The sequence below is a fragment of the Mustelus asterias genome, chromosome 22 (genome assembly GCF_964213995.1).
Source record: "Mustelus asterias chromosome 22, sMusAst1.hap1.1, whole genome shotgun sequence".
NCBI classification, from domain to species: Eukaryota; Metazoa; Chordata; class Chondrichthyes; order Carcharhiniformes; family Triakidae; genus Mustelus; species Mustelus asterias.
This window is the reverse complement of record NC_135822.1, coordinates 70,342,477-70,366,428: the sequence shown is the minus strand read 5'-3', so window position 1 is coordinate 70,366,428 and position 23,952 is coordinate 70,342,477. Positions and strand designations below refer to the sequence as shown.

Below are 23,952 nucleotides of genomic sequence, written 5' to 3'. Positions count from 1 at the left end.
CCCATCTGTCAGACAGTCTGTGCCAGTGTCAGACTCGCACAGGAGTCGCAGAAACAGATTTTCGATTGGGTTTCACAGGGACTCCCGGAGCTCTGACAGGCCAAGCTCTGCGGGGTTTACTTCTGAACGCGTAGTTGCTGCAATGGAACAAACTGACAGAAAGGGGAGAAATCCGACCGCCACATCATCCCCCTGCCCTCTCACGTCCTACCCCCCAACCTCTGTAGCAACCCCTGAGGATAGGGCCCTCAGCAGAAAGAGGCCTGGCTTTACACTCTGCACGTGGCAGCTGGAAGTGGGCAGGGCACCTGCTGCAAAGAGACTGTGAGCAAGGCTAGTGCTGGGTGAGTTATCCTCATTCTGTACTGAAGCCATCTGGGAGGTAGATTCCCTGCACCTAGCTTGTCTCCAGATCCACTTTCTGTGAGTTGGTGCAAACAGGCTCAAAGATAAGATTCTGTTCGATTCCCTCCATTAGCCTGCCCAAGGTATCCATTATCACACTGTCATTCCTGTAACCAGCAATTCCAAACCCTTATAATCAATCAGACATCATCGAAAGAGTCCATTCGGCCCATCATGCCAATTCTAGCAGTGTCAAATTTGTCCCCTTTGCGCTTTCCCCCTTCAGGTACTGATCCAATTCCCCTTTTGACAATGACTATCTGCTTCCAGGCAGTATATGGGGCGGCACGGTAGCACAGTGGTTAGCACTGCTGCCTCACAGCGCCAGGGACCCGGGTTCAATTCCCAGCTTGGGTCACTGTCTGTGCAGAGTCTGCACGTTCTCCACCTGTCTGCGTGGGTTTCCTCCGGGTGCTCTAGTTTCCTCCCGCAGTCTGAAAGACGTGCTGGTTAGATGCATTGGCCATGATAAATTCTCCCTCAGTGTACCCGAACAGGCGCCGGAGTGTGGCGACTGGGGGATTTTCGCAGTAACTTCATTGCAGTGTTAATGTAAGCCTTACTAATAAATAAACTTAAAACTTTATTTCAGATCACATCAACTCAAAATCACACAGAGTATTGCAACTCACACTCCCTGTAGCAGAAAGGAATCCTCACATTGCCAATGGGAAGAACTCCACTGGACACAATCTCAGTGTTCTAACAACTTTGTGCGTGTTGGAAAGAATTGCAGGTTGATAGGCAAGCAGTTTGGTCATGTTACAAACACATCTTCCTTGATCATCAGGTCCGAGGGTGGGACTTGAACCTGGACCCTCTGGCTCGGGGGCAGAGACATCCACTGAGTGAGCCATAAGACCTCCAGTCTCCTTGCAAAGGAGCAAAACCCTGCCTGGAAAGCTCTGCAACATGCACATCGTGACAAGATCACACTGGAGTAAAGCCTGTGAGCAGTGCGCTTCAGGGAGATGGAGCCAAAGAACTTCAGAACATACAGTTCCTCAAACCTGCTCAGACATTCAAGAATGATCTCTCATTGCAATTCCTCTTGCTGACAGTACAGTGTTAGGGATCAGAAACTCTCAGGTATATTGTGGAGCTCGCCTGGACCCTACCTTGTTCTGATTTTGGCATTAGGGTGAACATAAGATGGTTCACTCCAAGTGTGATTCAAGTGATCCACCATGAAGTTTTTATCAAACAAACTTTATTTAAAGACACAGAATAAAACAAAGAAAAGGCACAACGTGTACCAATTAAAATACTTAAACATGACAAGGTATAATTCTTAACAGTTAGCTATCTCGAAACCTCCAATGTAAGCAATATTGTTTAAAAAAGGAGATAGACAAAAGGTGGGTAACTAGAGGCTGGTGAGCTTAACTTCTGTAGTAGGGAAAATGCTTGAATCTATCATCAAGGAAGAAATAGCGAGACGTCTGGATATAAATTGTCCCATTGGTAAGACTCAGCATGGGTTCATGAAAGGAAGGTCATGTTTGACTAATTTGGTGGAATTATTTGAGAACATTACATACGCAGTGGACAATGGGGAACCTGTGGATGTGGTGTATCTGGATTTCCAGAAGGCATTTGACAAGGCGCTGCACCAAAGATTGCTACATAAGATAAAGGTGCACAGTGTTACAGGTAATGTATTAGCATGGATAGAGGATTGGTTAACTAACAGAAAGCAAAGAGTGGGGGTAAATGGGTGTTTTTCTGGTTGGCGATCAGTGACTAGTGGTGTGCCTCAGGGATCAGTGTTGGAACCGCAATTGTTTACAATTTACATAGATGCTTTGGAGTTGGGGACCAAGTGTAGTGTGTCAAAATTCGCAGATAACACTAAGATGGGTGGCAGAGCAAAGTGTGCAGAGGATGCTGAAAGTCTGCAAAGGGATATAGATAATCTAAGTGAGTGGGCGAGGGTCTGGTAGATGGAGTACAATGTTGGTAAATGTGAGATCATCCATTTTGGCAGGAATAACAGCAAAATGGACTCTTATTCAAATGGTAAAAAATTGCAGCATGCTGCTGTGCAGAGGGACCTGGGTGTCCTTGTGCTAGAATCTCAAGGAGTTGGTTTGCAGGTGCAGCAGGTAATTGAGAAGGCAAATGGAATTTTGTCCTTCATTGCTAGAGGGATGGAGTTTAAAAACAGTGAGATTATGTTGCAGCTGTATAAGGTGCTGGTGAGGCCACACCTGGAGTATTGTGTACAGTTTTGGTCTCCTTACTTGAGAAAGGATATACTGGCACTGGAGGGGGTGCAGAGGAGATTCACTCGGTTGATTCCGGAGTTGAGAGGGTTGGCTTATGAGGAGAGACTGAGTAGACTGGGGCTATACTCAATGGAATACAGAAGAACGAGGGGAGATATGATAGAAACATATAAGATTATGAAGGGAATAGATAAGATAGAAGCAGGAAGTTGTTTCCACTGGCGGGTGAAACTAGAACTAGGGGGCATGGCCTCAAAATAAGGGGAAGCAGATTTAGGACTGAGTTGAGGAGGAATTTCTTCACACAAAGAGTTGTGAATCTGTGGAATTCCCTGCCCAGTGAAGCAGTTGAGGCTACCTCATTGAATGTTTTTAAGGCAAGGATAGATATTTTGAACAGTAAAGGAATTAAGGGTTATGGTGAGCGGGCGGGTAAGTGGAGCTGAGTCCACGAAAAGATCAGCCATGATCTTATTGAATGGTGGAGCAGGCTTGAGGGGCCAGATGGCCTACTCCTGCTGCTAGTTCTTATGTTCTAATATCCCCACAGACATAAATCCTATACCAGAATCAGCACAAAAACCAGATATGCTCACATGGGTGCTATGTTTCCAGCCTTTTAATCCCCCCTGGACAGATACAGAAAGACACCTGTCTTTTGACTCCCATACAGCAGCCTCCAGAGGAAGATCCAGCCTCAAGTAACAGAACCTCAGAGAAAGAGACTTATATCCTGACTGATCCCAGCTTCCAAGTCCAGAGAGAGAGAGAGACTGGGGCACAGAGAGAGCTCCCTCTCTCCAAAGATCCCAAGCAGCAACTGACTTGATTTCTCTGTGTAAGCCTAGCCCCACCCAGTCACATGATTTCCTTTCCTGTCAATCAACCTAATCAAGCCCTACTCTGAAACACTACAGTGGAAAACACTAAAATAACAGAACTGCATTTGTGCAGATTAAAAAGCATTCTAGTAATTAGAAGCAATTATGCTCCTGCAGTATCAACAGGGGCTGCCAGTTACAGACAAAGCGGCACCGATAAGCAGAACAAACTGCGAAAAAAATATCCTGCACAAGAAACATGACACAAACACATTTCTTAAAGGCACAGTATCATCACAAAATCCATTTTCCTTCATTCCTGGAGTGACTAAAAATCTATTTATCTGAGACTTGAATATAGTCATCCACAGGTCTCTGGGGGAAAGAATTCCAAAGATTCGCATCCCTCTGAGCAAAGACATTTCTCCTCACCTTGATACTCAATGACCAATCTCGTATCCTGAAACTGTGTCCCCTTGTTCTAGAATCTCCACCTCACCCTCTCAAGCCCTGGCAGAGTTCTATAAGAACATAAGAGCAGAACTAGGAGCAGGAGGAGGCCATCTGGCCCCTCGAGCCTGCTCCGCCATTCAATAAGATCATAGCTGCTCTTTTCGTGGACTCAGCTCCACTTACTCGCCCGCTCACCATAACCCTTAATTCCTTTACTGTTCAAAAATGTATCTATCCTTGCCTTAAAAACATTCAATGAAATAACCTCATCTGCTTCACTGGGCAGGGAATTCCACAGATTCACAACCCTTTGTGTGAAGAAGTTCCTCCTCAACTCAGTCCTAAATCTGCTTCCCCTTATTTTGAGGCCATGCCCTCTCGTTCTAGTCTCAACTGCCAGTGGAAACAACTTCCCTGCTTCTATCTTATCTATTCCCTTCATAATCTTATATGTTTCGATAAGATCTCCCCTCATTCTTCTGAATTCCAATGTGTATAGCCCCAGTCTACTCAGTCTCTCCTCATAAGCCAACCCTCTCAACTCTGGAATCAACCGAGTGAATCTCCTCTGCACCCCCTCCATTGTCAGTCTATCCTTTCTCAAGCAAGGAGACCAAAACTGTACACAGTACTCCAGGTGTGGCCTCACCAACACCCTACACAGCTGCAACATAACCTCGCTGTTTTTAAACTCCATCCCTCTAGCAATGAAGGACAAAATTCCATTTGCCTTCTTAATTACCTGCTGCACCTGCAAACCAACTTCTTGAGATTCCTGCACAAGGACACCCAGGTCCCTCTGCACAGCAGCATGCTGCAATTTTTTACCACTTAAAAAGAGTCCATTTTGCTGTTATTCCTACCAAAATGGATGATCTCACATTTACCAACATTGTACTCCATCTGCCAGACCCTCGCCCACTCACTTAGACTATTTATATCCCTTTGCAGACTTTCAGCGTCCTCTGCACACTTTGCTCTGCCACCCATCTTAGTGTCATCTGCGAATTTTGACACACTGCACTTGGTCCCCAACTCCAAATCATTTATGGAAATCGTAAACAATTGCAGTCCCAACACTGATCCCTGAGGCACACCACTAGTCACTGATCACCAACCAGAAAAACACCCATTTACCCCCACTCTTTGCTTTCTGTTAGTTAACCAATCCTCTATCCCTGCTAATACATTACCTGTAACACTGTGCACCTTTATCTTATGTAGCAGTCTTTGGTACGGCACCTTGTCAAATGCCTTCTGGAAATCCAGATACACCACATCCACAGGTTCCCCATTGTTCACTGCACATGTAATGTTCTCAAAGAATTCCACCAAATTAGTCAAACATGACCTTCCCTTCATGAACCCATGCTGCGTCTTACCAATGGGACAATTTATATCCAGATGTCTCGCTATTACTTCCTTGATGATAGATTCAAGCATTTTCCCTACTATGGAAATTAAGCTAAACGGCCTAAAGTTACCTGCCTTTTGTCTACCTCCTTTTTTAAACAGTCTCAATGAGTCTCAACATACATCTCAATGAGATCACCTCTCTTTCTTCTAATCTCCAGAGTCCAGGTGAAGCCCTGTTTCTGCTCGAAGACATTTCTTCCATGTTTTCCGAGAGGAGAATTGACTGTGATGATGTTGTGTGATTTGAGCCTGAACCTCACTCTCTGAAGTGAGTGGATACAAAGACCAGGTGACGTGGGCCGAAGGGCCTGTTCTGTGCTGTACTGTTCTATGTTCTATGTTCATATTGAGGATCTGGTGACACTGGGGGAGGGCGACATTGTCAGTGTTGCTTTCCTTATCAAATCAAGGCTCTGTTTGCCTGTTCCGATGGTCAGTATTGAGATCCCACGGCACCATACAGAGTGGAGAAGAAACAAGAGAGTTTGCCCAGTTTGTTGGTCTAGTAGCCCTGCCTTACCCAACATCTGGGCAGCTTCCTGTTGCATTTATCACCATAGCAACTACAAAGTTCAATCTCTACCTTCTCCCGCTTTGGATGGAAGATCATCAGTCTGAAATTTTAATAAGACCATAAGATATAGGAACAGAATGAGGCCATTCGGCCCATCGAGTCTGCTCTGCCATTCGATCGGAGCTGATAAGTTTCTCAACCCCATTCTCCCGTCTTTTTCCCATAACCTTGGATCCCCTTACCAAACAAAAATCTATCCATCTCTGTCTTAAAGGCACTCAATGACCTGGCCTCCACTGCCTTCTGTGGCAATGAATTCCACAGTTTCACCACCCTCTGGCTGAAGAAATTCTTCCTCATCTCGGTTCCAAAGAGTCATCCCTTTACTCTGAGGCTGTGCCCTTGGATTCTAGTCTCTGTAGTGCAAACATCTTCCCCATGTCCACTCTATCCAGGCCTTTCAGTATTCTGTAAGTTCCAATGAGATTCCTCCCCTCACCTTTCTAAACTCCATCGAGTACAGACCGAGAGTCCTCAAACGCTCCACATACATCAAGCTTTTCATTCCCAGGATCATTCTCGTGAATCTCCTCTGGACCCTCTCCAAGGCCAGCACATCCTCCATTAGATACAGGGCCAAAAATTGCTCGCTAATTCTGCTTCTCTCAGCTCAGATGCTGTCAGGCCTGTTGAGTTTTCCCAATATTTTCTGTTTGTGTTACAGATTTCCAGTTTCTGCAGTATTTTAACTAGTGTTGAATGTCTGTGAGATATGGCAGGACACAAAACAGAAACAAACCTTCCCTTCGATATCTCTTCCATTTCATTACACACAAGTGTTTTGTGCCAATACCCAAGGGGAGAGTTACAGAACAAAGAGATCTAGGTTCATAGCTCCTTGAAAGTGGAGTCACAGGTGGACAGAGTGGTGAAGAAGGCATTCGGCATGCTTGGTTTCATTGGTCGGAACATTGAATACAGGAGTTGGGATGTCTTGTTGAAGTTGTACAAGACATTGGTAAGGCCACACTTGGAATACTGTGTGCAATTCTGGTCACCCTATTACAGAAAGGATATTATTAAACTAGAAAGAGTGCAGAAAAGATTTACTAGGATGTTACCGGTACTTGATGGATTGAGTTATAAGGAGAGGCCGGATAGACTGGGACTTTTTTCTCTGGAACGTAGGAGGTTGAGGGGTGATCTTATAGAGGTCTATAAAATAATGAGGGGCATAGATCAGCTAGATAGTCAATATCTTTTCCCAGAGATAGGGGAGTCTAAAACTAGAGGGCATAGGTTTAAGGTGAGAGGGGAGAGATACAAAAGGGCCCAGAGGGGCAATTTTTTCACATAAAGGATGGTAAGTGCCTGGAACAAGCTGCCAGAGGTAGTAGTAGAGGCGGGTACAATTTTGTCTTTTAAATGTGTTGCATGGGTAAGATGGGTATAGACCAAATGTGAGCAATTGGGACTAGCTTAGGGGTATATAAAAAAAAGGGCAGCATGGACAAGTTGGGCCGAAGGGCCTGTTTCCATGCTGTAGACCTCTATGACTCTATGATTCTAAGTCCGTAATTAAGAAGAGGTCCAGGTACAATATGCAAAACACAGAGTGGCAGAAAATGAGCAGTTCAATAGTAAGTGAGCCTCTGTGTTGTCAGTTCCAGACAGGCAACACATGACACTGAGATGTATTCCAACTTAAGCTCGTAGACAACAATGGAAGGTTTGTATCTCATAACAGCGAGCAGGACTGTGCATCAGACAAATAAACAACTTCAGCCTTTGAAATTCAGTCACCAACATCTTCAAGAAATTATCATTTTAAATTGAGCAACATCTGCAGAGTAGACACATCTGGTGACAGTGAATTCGAGTTACATTTCCATTCACTGAGAGGGTGCCTCTGTGACAATGATCTGATATCACAGGAAGTTTAGCAGTAACTTTTATTCATGATTCCTTCACGTTGTCCTCCAGTTCAGTCAAGCAGGCATGTAGGTCAGAGAGAGTGAGGGAGAGAGATGCCCACGATGTCGGGGTCTCTGATAGGCTGCTGCCACCACACATGTTGAGGGTCTCGATGTCGATCTCAAGGGATCAGCTAGATATTGAGAATGACCGGGGTTCTGGCTGAGTGCAGTTACATAAAGTTCATTACAACACCGATACACAGCTCTGCGCAGGCCTTGTTTTAGTCTCGGTCCTACCAGTTACACACAGGTTGATGACTTGTCTCTTCCGGGGCAGATAGGACCTGTACAAGAAGGACGGGTTGCATCTAAACTGGAAGGGCACAAATATTCTGGCCGGGAGGTTTGCTAGTGTCACACGGGAGGATTTAAACTAGTTTGGCAGGGGGTTGGGAACCAAAACAAAGGTGAATTAGCTGAAGGGGAACCTGAGAGTAGGGCCAGTAAGACTCAGAGAAACAGCAGGCAGGGTGGGATTGCTAATCAGAGAGGGTCTGGTGGACTGAAGTGCATTTGTTTCAATGCGAGAAGTGTAACAGATAAGACAGATGAACTTAGAGCTTGGATTAGTACTAGGAACAACGATGTTGTTGCCATTACAGAGACTTGGTTAAGGGAAGGACAGGATTGGCAGCTTAACATCCAAGGATACAGATGTTTCAGGCGGGATAGAGGGGGATGTAAAAGGGGTAGGGGAGTTGCACTACTGGTTAAGGAGAATATCACAGCTGTACTCCGGGAGGACACCTCGGAGGGCTCATACAGCGAGGCAATATGGGTAGAGCTCAGGAATAGGAAAGGTGTGGACACAATGTTGGGGATTTACGATAGGCCAGCCAACTGCCAGCGGGAGATTGAGGAACAGATATGTAGGCAGATTTTGGCAAGGTGTAAAAGTAACAGGGTTGTTGTGGTGGGAGATTTTAATTTCCCCTATATTGACTGGGACTCACTTAGTGCTAGGGGCGTGGATGGGACAGAGTTTGTAAGGAACATCCAGGAGGCTTCCGAAAACAGTATGTTGATAGTCCAACTAGGGAAGGGGCCATACTGGACCTGGTATTGGGGAATGAGCCCAGCCAGGTGGTCGATATTTCAGTAGGGGAGCAGCTCGGGAACAGTGACCACAATTCAGTAAGCTTTAAGGTACTGATGGATAAAGATAAGTGTAGCCCTCAAGTGAAGGTGCTAAATTGGGGGAAGGCTAATTACAACAATATTAGGCAGGAACTGAAGTTGTAGATTGGGGGCAGATGTTTGAGGGCAAATCAACATCTGGCATGTGGGAGGCTTTCAAGTGTAAGTTGATAGGGATTCAGGACCGGCACATTCCTGTAAGGATGAAGGATAAATATGGCAAGTTTTGGGAACCTTGGATAACGAGAGATATTGTGAGTCTAGTCAAAGAGAAAAAGGAAGCATCTGTCAAAGCTAGGAGGCTGGGAACACACGAAGCAAGCATGGAATACAAGGGAAGTAGAAAGAAACTTATGCAAGGAGTAAGAAAGGCTAAAAGGGGTCATAAAAAAGCATTGGCCAGCAAGATTAAGGAAAATCCCAAGGGTTTTTATACATATGTAAAGAGCAAGATGGTAGCCAGGGAGAGGGTTGGCCCACTCAAGGACAAGGGAGGGAATCTATGCGTGGAATCAGAGGAAATGGGCGAAGTATTAAATGAATACTTTGCGTCAGTATTCACCAAAGAGAAGGACTTGGTGGGTGATGAGTCTGGGAAAGGATGTGTAGATAGTTTGAGTCATGTTGAGATCAAAAAGGAAGAGGTCATAGAATCCCACAGTACAGAAGGAGGCCATTTGGCCCATCGAGTCTGCACTGACCACAATCCCACCCAGGCCCTATTCCCATGACCCCATGCATTTACCCTACTAATCCCCCTGACACTAAGGGGTAATTTAGTATGGCCAATCTATCGAACCCGCACATCAGGAGGTATTGGGGTTCTTGACAAACATGAAGGTAGACAGGTCCCCAGGGCCTGATGGGATATACCCCAGAATACTGGGAGAGGGAAGGGAGGAAATTGCTGGGGCCTTGAGAGAAAGCTTTGTATCCTCACTGGCTACAGGGGAGATCCCAGAGGATTGGAGAATAGCCAATCTTATCCCTTTGTTTAAGAAGGGTAGCAAGAATAATCCAGGTAATTACAGGCCGGTGAGCCTTACATCAGTGGTAGGGAAATTATTGGAGAGGATTCTTCGAGACAGGATTTATTCCCACTTGGAAATAAGTGGGCGTATTAGTGAGAGGCAACATGGTTTTGTGAAGGGGACGTCGTGTCTCACGAACTTGATCGAGTTTTTCGAGGAAGTGACGAAGATGATTGATGAGGGTAGGGCAGTGGATGTTGTCTACATGGACTTCAGTAAGGCCTTTGACAAGGTCCCTCATGGCAGACTGGTGCAGAAGGTGAAGTCGCATGGGATCAGAGGTGAGCTGGCAAGGTGGATACAAAACTGGCTCGGTCAAAAAACACAGTAAGAAGTTTAACAACACCAGGTTAAAGTCCAACAGGTTTATTTGGTAGCAAAAGCCACACAAGCTCCGAAAGCTTGTGTGGCTTTTGCTACCAAATAAACCTGTTGGACTTTAACCTGGTGTTGTTAAACTTCTTACTGTGTTTACCCCAGTCCAACGCCGGCATCTCCACATCGGTCAAAAAAGACAGAGGGTAGCAGTGGAAGGGAGTGTTTCTGAATGGAGGGCTGTGACAAATGGTGTTCCTCAGGGATCAGTGCTGGGACCTTTGCTGTTTGTAATATATATAAATGATTTGGAGGAAAATGTAACTGGTTTGATTAGTAAGTTTATGGACGACACAAAGGTTGGTGGATTTGCGGATAGCGATGAGGACCATCAGAGGATACAGCAGGTTATAAATCAGTTGGAGACTTGGGCAGAGAGATGGCGGATGGAGTTTAATCCGGACAAATGTGAAGTAATGCATTTTGGAAGGTCTAATACAGATAGGAAACATATAGTAAATGGCAGAACTCTTAAGAGTATTGATAGGCAGAGGGATCTGGGTGTACAGATACACAGGTCACTGAAAGTGGCAACGCAGGTGGAGAAGGTAGTCAAGAAGGCATACGGCATGCTTGCCTTCATCGGCCGGGGCATTGAGTTTAAAAATTGGCAAGTCATGTGGCAGCTTTATAGAACCTTAGTTAGGCTGCACTTGGAATATAGGGCCTGAATTTACCATTTTCATTCTAAGTGCTGAATCTGGGCGCAGTTCAGGTCCAACTTGGGAATCTGCTTTCAGGCACCCCCCCATACACATGAAAACAAAATCACCAATCCCATTCGCGCTGTGGGCTGGGCTTAGCGCGGCCGAAATGATCAGAGCTCTGAACTGTGCATGCGCAGTTGGAAAGAAATTTGAAAAAGCGCTCCCATGTCAGATCGCTCCCAGGCCGCGGAAAGCGGAGAAAGCGGCCCGGAAGCGAAAAGCGGGAGCGATGGCCCCCACACACATCACTGTCCCCCTTATCCACCCCCCCCACCCCCGCTACCCAGACTGATCGCGACCCCCTGCTCCCTTTCCCCCCACCGATCACTCGCAGAGTGGCAGCGGACCCCCCTGCCCCCCCCCCACCTTCCAGAGATCCATCTGCCTCCCCTCTCACCAGAGAGCAATCTGGCCTCCCCCCGCCCACCCCAGAGATACATCTTACCCGCCCCCTCAGAGAACGATCTGGCCTCACTCCCCCCCGCCCCAGAGGAACATCTGACCCGCCTCCTCCTTCCTCCCCACCAGACAACGATCAGCCCACCCCCATACCACCCCCCACCACCAGACAATGATCGGCCCTCCCCCTCACCCCCTCCCCCACCCCCCATCAGAGATACACCTGACCCGCCTCCTCCCCCCCCACCACCAGACAATGATCTGGCCTCACTCCCCTCCCTCCCCCCCTAACCAGAAAATGATCTGGCCTGCCTCCCTGCCCCCAGCCCCCCACCACCGACCTGAGTCAGGGAGCCGTTGGAAGCTCTGAACTCGCCTCTTCAGCAGTTGGAGCGCCCGATTCAGACTTTTATTCAGCAGGTCCATTACGGCGCGGTTCCGGATCGGCGAACACGGCGGTAAAGGGGGAAATGCTGATAAAGTTGGGCGGGCAGTTCATTAATTCAATTTAAATACATGCAAATACATTTAAATCGTCGTTGCGCCCGTTTCGGGCACGAATCAGATCGCCACCATTCCCGGGTTTCGGTAAAGTGGCCATCTGCGCGGACACGGGCGCGGATCGCGTTAATGGCCTCACACTCGACTTTACCACGTTTCCGTGCCCGAAAACGGGCGCATTGCAATGGTAAAACAGGGCCCAATGTCACCACACAGCGAGAGAATCACTGTTTGCACAAACACTGAGGGTTCTGGTAAAGAGAGGAGGACATTCGGCCCATTCAGGATCCCTGCTAACTCTTGATTTCAAGGCGCTTTGTAATAACTCAGGAAGCCATCTGGAAAGGAACAAGGTTTGATTTAAGATATGTAACTTTATTTCAGCAAAGGTTACACCACAGGCCTGTGGTCCGTGTACCCAAGTCCCATCCGGGATGACTGAGCACTGGAACCGTTCAGGCGTCCAGGCCACAGACACTCCTTCAGATCTCAAGTCAAGCCACAGATGTGAACCACGTTACTGAAAGTAGGAATCACGGCCGGACAGCCTACTCATTAACAAGAGCTTGCTGCACACTGTAATTGGGCCAATGCTTCTCATTGCCACTCCTGGGACAGGAAGGATTTAACTCACTCAGTTTGCCCTCTGAAGCTCTCCAGAGCTGTATCGAGAAAGGAGCTTCCTTTCCTTGAAGGGGTTTATTTCCTCCCCTTGTCTTTTCGAGTTGTACTGACATTGAGAAGAGGTGAGGAATGAACCCTCCTGCCAGTCCGACCTATCACCACACTCACAGTGGATCCACTGACATGTCAACATTAGCAAGTTGTTGGGATCAGCTGAACGCCACACAAATCACCAGGATTAATGTTTCATCTCCAGCACACGTGTGTCAGAGCAAAATGCTGTCTTTATCAGGACTCTCCGCCATTGCTCACCAAAGGAACAGTTGGAGCAGGGAGACAAGGCTGTCTGATTGACAGCCAGTGATCATTCAGTCAACGCTTTGGCATGGAAGGGCTGGGCAGCATGGGGAATGGGCATGTCAGGTGATCACTGTGGGCGGGGCATTTGGTGTCTGGAGATCACATGACCACACCTCTCACTATACGTCCAATTGGAATTGGCCGTACCAGCCTAAAGGTCACACCATCTTGTGGTCAGTTTGAGAATGGCCCCATTGGGAACCAAAGTGCTGGAGACTCTCTGAGCTCCCTCTCTGTACTGGAACATTCCATCATGACGTCAGCAGACACCTTCCGAACGGAGTGTTCATTCACTGGTGCATCTCTCCAACACTCTCTCTCACACACTCTCACTCACACAGACACACACACACTCACGGATACACTCACTCACAGAGACACTCACACACACACACACACACTCTCACATTCTTTTGAAGGGGTAACCAAGAAAGTAGATGAGGGCAGTGCAGTTGATGTTGTCTACATGGACTTTAGCAAGGCCTTTGACAAGGTACCGCATGCTAGGTTGTTGCATAAAGTTAAATCTCACGGGATCCAGGGTGAGGTATCTAAATGGATACAAAATTGGCTTCTTGACAGAAGCCAGAGGGTGGTTGTAGATGGTTGTTTTTCAAACTGGAGGCCTGTGACCAGCGGTGTGCCTCAGGGATCAGTGCTGGGTCCACTGTTATTTGTCATTTATATTAATGATTTGGATGAGAATATAGGGGCATGGTTAGTAAGTTTGCAGATTACACCAAGATTGGTGGTATGGTGGACAGTGAGGAAGGTTATCTCCAATTGCAACGGGATCTTGATCAATTGGGCCAGTGGGCTGACGAATGGCAGATGGAGTTTAATTTAGACAAATGCGAGGTGATGCATTTTGGTAGGTTGAATGAGGGCAGGACTTACTCAGTTAATGGTAGGGCATTGGGGAGAGTTACAGAACAAAGGGATCTAGGGGTACATGTTCGTAGCTCCTTGAAAGTGGAGTCACAGGTGGACAGAGTGGTGAAGAAGGCATTTGGCATGCTTGGTTTCATCGGTCAGAACATTGAATACAGGAGTTGGGACGTCTTGTTGAAGTTGTACAAGACATTGGTAAGGCCACACTTGGAATACTGTGTGCAATTCTGGTCAGCCTATTATAGAAAGGATATTATTAAACTAGAAAGAGTGCAGAAAAGATTCACTGGGATGCTACCGGGACTCGATGGTTTGAGTTATAAGGAGAGGCTGAATAGACTGGGACTTTTTTCTCTGGAGCGTAGAAGGCTGAGGGATGATCTTATAGAGATCGATAAAATAATGAGGGGCACAGATCAGCTGGATAGTCAATATCTTTTCCCAAAGGTAGGGGTGTCTAAAACTAGAGGGCACAGGTTTAAGGTGAGAGGGGAGAGATACAAAAGTGTCCAGAGGGGCAATTTTTTCACACAGAGGGTGGTGAGTGTCTGGAACAAGCTGCCAGAGGTAGTAGTAGAGGCGGGTACAATTTTGTCTTTTAAAAAGCATTTAAATAGTTACATGGGTAAGATGGGTATAGAGGGATATGGGCCAAATGCGGGCAATTGGGATCAGCTTAGGGGTTTTTAAAAAAAAGGGCGGCATGGACAAGTTGGGCTGAAGGGTACAACATGTTACCATTGGTTACATTCCAACATGGCAAGCCACTCAGTTCACGAGCAATTTTGGGATGTTCCAGCCAGCGATGCCCATACCCCATGAATGAATAGAAAAACATTCCCTCGCCACATCTTTCTAACTCTCAACTGCTCTTTAAGAAGCTCCTTAACTCTTTGACCATTTGGTCCTCTGCTCTGATCATCACCTCACATTCAGGGTCCAATCTTGCTTTCTAATGCTACCTTGGACATTTTCACATTCACGGCGCTATATGAATTCAAATCGTTCTGGCGACAAAGTGCAATCCACGTAAAATCCCTCAAGGTCTCCTGGTTGATTTTGGTCCAGATGATTTTTATCATGCTTCCAGTAACACAGTGACCCAGTGACCTTGTGTGCTATAATGATTCACTCAAATCACAAATTAACAAACCACATTACACAACACCAATCTTTTAAAAGATGCCAAGCTGGTGCGAAACGTTCCAGCTTCTGGTGGAACAACACTGACAGGAACGTCATGAAGGCTGGCTCACTACCTGAGCCTGTTTCTTTACAGATACCAGCGTGCCAGGTTCCCCGTTTTACCCTCGGTTCCCCCAGTCACCTTCAGCCAAAGTTCCTAACAGGACATGGGGCAGGATGAGGGTGGGGCGGGGGAAGGCCCTGTGATTTAAACTACCCACAACACCAACTAGGGCAGGAAAATGTTCAACATTCAGCCTTCTCAGTTTCACAAATCAAGCATTGGTGACAGGTTGCAGCCGCTGCCCTGCCTGGCTGGGTAACTTGTCTCTGAGCTGGGAACGGAGGGTTGTTAAATCTGCAAACACAGTCAGAAGCATCTCCTGCCTCTCTGAACAGCTGCAGCAATGGTCCGGATGGAGACTTCACCTCACAGTGACAGTTCAATCTCATTAAACACTTGCTGGAAAAGTGGATTTTTCTACATTTTGTGTGATCTTCTTTTCATGATCCACACAAGATTATAGGTGGGTGGCACGGTGGCACAGTGGGTTAGCACTGCTGCCTCACAGCGCCAGGGACCCGGGTTCAATTCCCAGCTTGGGTGACTGTCTGTGTGGAGTTTGCACGTTCTCCCCGTGTCTGCATGGGTTCCCTCCGGGTGCTCCGGATTCCTCCCACAGTCTGAAAGATGTGTGGGTTGGGTGTCCTTGTCTGCTGTGACATTTGCCCTTCTAGATTGCCCAGGCTTTAGTTTTTGGGCTCTCTGTTTTCACTCGGCTGTCACTCCAAAGATGTGCGGGTTGGGTGGATTGGCCATGGTAAACTGTCCCTTCGTGTCAGGGGGAGTAGCAGGGTAAGTATGTGGAGTTACGCGGATAGGGTCTGGGTGGAATGATTGTCGGTGCAGACTCGATGGGCTGAATGGCCTCCTTCTGCATTGTAAGGATTCAATGGTTCTATGATTCACAGTTTGCTGTGGTCCCAGTTCGCTCGTTCAATGTCAACAAAACGAAGGAGATTGTCATCGACTTCAGGAAGCATAAAGGAGAACATGCCCCTGTCTACATCAATGGGGACGAAGTAGAAAGGGTCGAGAGCTTCAAGTTTTTAGGTGTTCAAATCACCAATAACCTGTCCTGGTCCCCCCATGCTGACACTATAGTTAAGAAAGCCCCACCAACGCCTCTACTTTCTCAGAAGACTAAGGAAATTTGGTATGTCAGCTACGACTCTCACTGACTTTTACAGATGCACCACAGAAAGCATTCTTTCTGGTTGTATCACAGCTTGGTATGGGCTCCTGCTCTGCCCAAGGCCGCAAGGAACTACAAAAGGTTGTGAATGTAGCCCAATCCATCACGCAAACCAGCCTCCCATCCGTTGACTCTGTCTACACTTCCCGCTGCCTCGGCAAAGCAGCCAGCATAATTAAGGACCCCACGCACCCCGGACATTCTCTCTTCCACCTTTTTCCTTCGGGAAAAAGATACTAAAATCTGAGGACACGTATCAACCGACTCAAGAACAGCTTCTTCCCTGCTGCTGTCAAACTTTTGAATGGACCTACCTCGCATTAAGTTGATCTTTCTCTACACCCTAGCTATGACTGTAACACTACATTCTGCATCCTCTCCTTTCCTTCTCTATGAACGGTATGCTTTGTCTGTATAGCGCACAAGATGTGTGTCAGTGTATAGTGTTTGTTAACACATTTATGATACATTTGTCAAGATGTATAGCGTCAGTGATGTGTGTGGGTAGTGGGGAGGGGGCGGGTTGGATAAGTGGGACAGTGGTGTGTGTGGGTAGTGGAGGGGGTGGATAAGGGACACACACACACATCACTGTCCCCCTTATCCACCCCCCCCCACTACCCACACACATCACTGTCCCCCTTATCCACCCCCTCCACTATCCAGACACATCACTGTCCCCCTTATCCACCTCCCCCACTACCCACTCACATCACTGTCCCCCTTATTCACCCCCCCACTATCCACACACATCACTGTCCCCCTTATCCACCCCCCCACTACCCACACACATCACTGTCCCCCTTATCCACCACCCCCACTACCCAGACTGATTGCCACCCCTGCCCCCTCCCCCCCCCCACCGATCGCCCACAGAGTGGCAGCGGACCACCCTGCCCCCCCCACCGGAGATCCATCTGTCCCCCCTCCCCCCGAGATACACCCTTGCCCCTCGCTCCTGCTTTTCGCTCATGGGCCGCTTTGTCCGCTTTCTGCGGCTCGGGAGCGATCTGACACGGGCGCGTTTTTTCCAATTTTTTGCAAACTGCGCAAGCGCAGTTCAGAGCTCCGATCGTTTCGACCGCGCTAAGCCCCGCCCACAGCATGAATGGGACTGGAGATGACTGAGAGCGTATGGGGGCGCCTGAAATCACATTTCTAAGTCGGATCTGCATTACGCCCAGATTCGGCACTTAGAGTGAAAATGGTAAAATCGGGCCCTTAGAGTCAGCAGAATGACTTCGGCAAGAAGGAAGTGTGTCACGTGATCCAGTCTTTGTATCACTTGAGCCAATCAGCATAGTTCGAATACATTCATTCAAAATAAATGTCCCCATGTGACTAGTGTCTACAAATCAACCCACAACCTGGTTACACAATCCCGTCTGTGAAATAACTCCTCAAGCCGGTGTCCCTTCACCAAATTCCGTTATTTACAAATCCTACACCACTCCCAGAGTGCTTCAGGAACACAGTCAGAATCCAGAGTGCCAGTGGATCCGACACTCCCAGTTATATTTACAGGTGAGACTCCCTGATTGGGCAGGTAATCATTGTGTATAAAGACTTGTATCGGCTGTATAGAAAGATTTGCATTGACTGTATATAAAGACTTGTATTGACTGGATATGAAGATCTGTATTTATATAATGAAAAACATGCCTTTTGTGGCACCTTTTAATGAGACTGGAAGCTCTATATAGGTAATGGTTTCTTTGTAAAGTGGAACAGGCAAGTGAGACCCACAGCAGCACGGTGATAATGACCATGTCATTAACAATATTGTTTGAGGGATAAACATTGGCCAAGGCACTAGGGCGGCCTCACTGTCTCTTCTCCCTATAGGATCAGGAGATCTTTCACATCCAGCCAAAGACTAACAGGGCTTTAGATTAACACCTTGTTAACTGCAAAGCCAGAGTACAACTCACTCAGCCGTGACTGACACAAACCCATTGCATTTGGACCATTGTTGGTGCTTCAAAATGCATGAAGAGTGGTGTTGGCCCTGAGTGTTTTTCCTCTCAGTAAGAGAGAATGAAAGCTGCATTGACACTGAAGATGTAAAGCTGAGAGCACAGAAAGTCCCAGGCAAATCGAAGCTGGTATTTTCCTTCAGACTCTGTCCTTGAGCTGTACTGGACATGTGCTGTATCAGGGCCCAGGCAATGGGGAAGTTGCCCTTGCCAGAAATCTCAGGCTTACTTCATATTCAACAGGAAACAGGTTCTTCCCAAGAGTTGCCGACTCATTCTGGAACTTCCCATTCATACGTCTCTGAGATATTGGCTGTTTTGTATCGTTAGGTCTTATATTGCTCAATGGCTCTCTACAAAGATTGGTTCACTTAGCGGACCTTCACTGTGGACAATGCTTGCGAGAGAGAGTGAGTATGCTAGCGTGGCTCACACCAAGTGAAATTGAGGAAATGAGTTTCAGGAGAATTGGAATTGAATCCCTGAGTGTTTGCAAGTCTGTTTAACTTTAAATGTTTAGTTATTAGTGTCACAAATAGGTTTACATTAACACTGCAATGAAGTTACTGTGACAATCCCCTAGTCGCCACACTCTGGCGCCTGTTCGGGTACACTGAGGGAGAAATTAGCGTGGCCTAATGCATCTAACCAGCTCGTCTTTCGGACTGTGGGGGGGAAACCGGAGCACTCGGAGGAAACCCATGCAGACACGGGGAGAACGTGCAGACTCCGCACAGACAGTGACCCAAGCGGGGAATTGAACTCGGGTCTCTGGCGCTGTGAGGCAGCAGTGCTAACCACTGTGCCACAGTGTCGCCCTTGGGAACTCGGATGGAGAGGGTTGCGTAAGGGTCTTTTGCTGAAGTCCTGCTGGGTCACTGAGGAAGGAAGCAGCTCAACAGGAATCCCGGGACTCAGAAATTTTAATCTCCTTTCAGCTGTTACTTCACTTAGGAAGAAGGTCTATATCTCTCACATAACTTAATACACAAAACAGAAGGAGGCCAATCGGCCCATCGAGTCTGCACCAACCACAATCCCACCCAGGCCCTATCCCCGTAACTCCACACATTTATACTGCTAATCCCCCTGGCACTAATGGGCAATTTACCATGGCCAGTCAACCTAACCCGCACATGTTTGGACTGTGGGAAGAAAGTGGAGCACCTGGAAGAAACCCACATGACAATGACTTACAAAGAGGATTCCAGAATTTTTTGTGGCAAAATCAAAACCACCTGGAATTCTGTCCTTGAGATAAGACGGAAGGAAGAATGAAGAGAGGCTCTTACAATTATGAAGGGGTTTGATAGAACAGACCCCTGGAGAAGGTTTGGGAGGGATTCTAACGAGGGGAGTTACAAATAGTCATGGATAAATCAGAATAGGGCGGCACGGTGACACAGTGGTTGGCACTGCTGCCTCACAGCACCAGCAAGCTGGGTTCGATTCCCGGTTTGGGAAACTGTCTGTGTGGAGTCTGCACATTCTCCCTGTGTCTGCGTGGGTTTCCTCCAGGTGCTCCGGTTTCCTCCCACATTCCAAAGATGTGTGGGTTAGGTTGATTGGCCGTGCTAAATTGCACCTTAGTGTCCCGGGATGCAGAGGCTAGAGGGATTAACGGAGTAAATATGTGGGGTTACGGGGATTGGGCCTGGATGGGATTGTGGTCGGTGCAGACTCGATGGGCCGAATGGCCTCCCTCTGCACTGTGGTGATTCTATGAAATCCATTCAGGAATTCCACAGAGAATGTAGATTTTGCTGGAACAGTAGAGATGTATTTAAGAGGAGTCCAGATGAGTCTATGAGGGCCGGACTTTGATACTTTGATAGGGTGGTTGAAGCAAGGTGGGATAAGGCTTGTGAGGAGGTTGACCATGGGTGTGGATGGGTACCTGGGCCCAATGACTGGCTTGTGGGCTTACAAAGATGTGATGTGCAATAACTCCTCAGGGGCCGGTGTCCCTTCACCAAATTCCCTTTATTTACAAATCCTACACCACTCCCAGAGTGCTTCAGGAACACAGTCAGAATCCAGAGTGCCAGTGGATCCGACACTCCCAGTTATATTCACAGGTGAGACTCCCTGATTGGACAGGGAATCATTACCTCAATCAGGGAGCCCATACTCCAAGAGGCCAACCTCCTGGGCCTGGTTGAAGGCATTGTACTGTGTAAAGGCAGGTCTCTCACTGAAGGCTCAATTGTGAACTTTGTTTAAGTCCACACTAATCACAGCTGAGATTTTATTTTAGATGAAGTCACCATTGTCCCAGATGACCACAGGCTGTTTTCCCCTTTGAGAGGGGGAGAGCTGATTGGTGGTGATTTAACCTGAGGATCATCACACCTCAGGTAAGGAGCAAGATTGAGAAGGTGGGGCCTTCCTTGCACAAGACTAGATGGTTTGAAAGCTGAGGGGCGCTGTATTTATCAGAGTGATAACATCCATACTTTTCAATGTGCTTTGCAAACAGATTATATTAAAACCACACAGATAAAGGCTGGCAGCTTCCAAAATGTCTCAAGTTGAATTGACTCTTGGTTTCAGGGAGATGTGTGGACTGTTTTGATCGGGCAATGCACAAGATTGGTTCAAAGTGGAGGAGTTCTGACTGTCAGATGTGTAAATGCCTTCCCACTGTTGTCGCTTGCCGTAACAGGTAAGTGTGAGAATTCCTTTCCTTCCCCTCACTTCCACCAGCCCCGTGTTGTTGCTGGTTCACTGCAACTGGTGAACATCCAATCCGTCACCATTCCCCATGTGGGAGCCCAGGCTGCGAGCTATTTGACTGCAGGAGGTGTCACAACAGCAGCCAATCCTGTTCCCATCGCAAGCCCAGAGACACACAATGTGCCCCAGAGCAAGCTGAAACTGCTGCGATCAGTTGGGATATCCGTAGCTGCTATCTTGGTCAGAGGACACTCGCCCCACACACTGTGGGGTCGAAATGGTTTAACTCGCTGAGCTGTGCACTTGAGTATCTCACCCTGGAGTCTTCAACTGCTGAGGCCTCAGGAGAGGCTGGTTTCAGCCCTCCTCCCACTCCAGTCAGTGAGTCTGCAACGGGACATGGCACACTAAGAAGCAACAGAAGCATCTAACATGAAGGGCCGAATGGCCTACTCCTGATTCTATTTTCTGTCTTTCATTGCGAGAGGTTTCGAGTACAGGAGCAGGGATGTATTGTTGCAATTATGATGTGGAGATGCCGGCGTTGGACTGGGGTAAACACAGTAAGAGTTTTAACAACACCAGGTTAAAGTCCAACAGGTTTATTTGGTAGCAAATGCCATTAGCTTTCGGAGCGCTGCTCCTTTGTCAGATGGAGTGGAAATGGTGTGCAGTTTTGGCCTCCTTTTCTGAGGAAGGATGTTCTTGCTCTCGAGGGAGTGCAGCGAAGGTTTACCAGGCTGATTCCGGGGATGGCGGGACGGATGTATGAGGAGAGATTGACTAGGTTAGGATTGTTTTTGCTGGAGTTCAGATGAATGAGGGGGGGATCTCATAGAGACGTATAAAATTCTAACAGGACGAGACAGGGTAGATGCAGGGAGGATGTTCCCGATGGTGGGGGAGTCCAGAACCAGGGGTCACAGTCTGAGGATTCGGGGTAGACCATTTAGGATGGAGATGAGGAGACATTTCTTCACCCAAAGAGTGGTGAGCCTGTGGAATTCATTCCCACAGGAAGTAGTTGATGCCAAAACATTGAATGTATTCAAGAGGCGGCTGGATATAGCACTTGGGGCGAATGGGATCAAAGGTTATGGGGGGAAAGCAGGATTAGCCTGTTGAGTTGGATGATCAGCCATGATTGTGATGAATGGAGGAGCAGACTTGAAGGGCCGAATGGCCTCCTCCTGCTCCTATCTTCTATGTTTCTATGTTTTCTATGTTTCTATGAAGAATGAGACAGTCTCTGAGGAGGCACAGATGGGAGATTTACGGAACTGACCCTCACAGTGTTTGCTAATTCCTTTTCAATTCATTCATGGGCTGTGGGCTAGCATTTATTACCCATCCCTAATTGCCCCTGAGGAGTTGACCTGTTTAAATACAACTGCAACAGCTAAGATTCAGCCACATCACTGTCCCAGGAATGAGAAGCTTCAGTGATGAGGATAGATCGGAGAGGTTGGGACTGTCGATCTTCACGGTGGAAGACACAAATAGTTTACCGAATATTAACGATAGAGGGTTGGTAGGAGGAGAGGTACTCAATACAATTAATGTTACCAGGGAGGCAGTGCTTGGTAGACTAACGGGACTGAAGGTGGACAAGTCCCCGGGCCCGGATGGAATGCATCCCAGGGTACTGAAAGAAATGTCAGAGGTAATAGCGGATGCGTTAGTGGTTATTTATCAAAATTCGTTGGATTCTGGGGTAGTGCCGGCGGATTGGAAAACGGCTAATGTTACGCCGCTGTTTAAAAAAGGAAATAGACAAAAGGCGGGTAACTACAGGCCGGTTAGCTTAACGTCTGTAGTTGGGAAAATGCTGGAATCCATCATTAAAGAAGAAATAGCAGGCCATCTGGATAAGAATGGTTCGATTAAGCAGACGCAGCATGGATTCATGAGGGGAAAGTCGTGCTTGACGAACTTGTTGGATTTTTATGAAGATGTGACTAGTGCGGTTGACGGAAGGGAACCGGTGGATGCGGTGTTTTTGGATTTCCAAAAGGCGTTTGATAAGGTGCCTCACAAAAGGTTGCTGAAGAAGATTGGGTCACACGGAGTTGGGGGTAGGGTGTTAGTGTGGATTGGGGATTGGCTATCTGACAGGAAGCAGAGAGTTGGAATAAATGGGTGCTTTTCTGGTTGGCAGATGGTAACTAGTGGCGTGCCGCAGGGATCGGTACTGGGGCCTCAACTATTTACCATTTATATAGACGATCTGGAGGAGGGGACTGAGTGTAGGGGAACAAAGTTTGCAGACGACGCAAAGATAAGTGGAGAAGTGAATCGTGTGGAGGGCGTAGAAGGTCTGAAGAGAGATTTGGACAGGCTGAGTGAGTGGGCGAGGATCTGGCAGATGGAGTATAACATTGACAAATGCAAGGTTATTCACTTTGGAGGAAATAATAGCAAATTGGATTATTATCTAAATGGAAAACAATTACAACATGCTACTGTGCAAAGGGACCTGGGGGTCCTTGTGCATGAGACGCAAAAACCCAGTCTGCAGGTGCAACAGGTGATCAAGAAGGCAAATGGGATGTTGGCTATATCGCAAGGGGGATAGAATATAAAAGCAGAGATGTCTTGCTGCATCTGTACCAGGCATTGGTGAGGCCGCAGCTGGAATACTGTGTGCAGTATTGGTCCCCTTATTTGCGGAAGGATATATTGGCCTTGGAGGGAGTGCAGAGAAGGTTCACCAGGTTGATACCAGAGATGAGGGGTGTTGATTAGGAGGAGAGACTGAGCAGATTGGGTTTGTACTCGTTGGAATTTAGAAGGCTGAGGGGGGATCTTATAGAGACCTATAAGATAATGAAGGGGCTGGATAGGGTTGAGGTGGAGAGATTCTTTCCACTTAGAAAGGAAACTAGAACTAGAGGGCACAGCCTCAAAATAAAGGGGGGGTCAGTTTAGGACAGAGTTCAGGAGGAACTTCTTCACTCAGAGGGTGGTGAATCATTGGAATTCTCTGCCCACTGAAGTGGTGGAGGCTACCTCGCTGAATAT

The 23,952-nt window shown here is 47.4% G+C and overlaps 2 protein-coding genes across 2 annotated transcripts in view; both read right to left on the bottom strand.

The window, feature by feature from the left end:
- LOC144510230 (ras association domain-containing protein 2-like) overlaps nt 1-5,525 on the bottom strand; it is a 30,713-nt gene extending 25,188 nt beyond the window's left edge. The window contains exon 1 of the mRNA XM_078239724.1: nt 5,444-5,525. Within this exon, the coding sequence (XP_078095850.1) occupies nt 5,444-5,525 (82 nt within the window). The remainder of the gene's footprint in view (nt 1-5,443) is intronic.
- slc23a2 (solute carrier family 23 member 2) overlaps nt 1-23,952 on the bottom strand; it is a 315,342-nt gene that overhangs the window by 64,800 nt on the left and 226,590 nt on the right. The window lies entirely within an intron of this gene.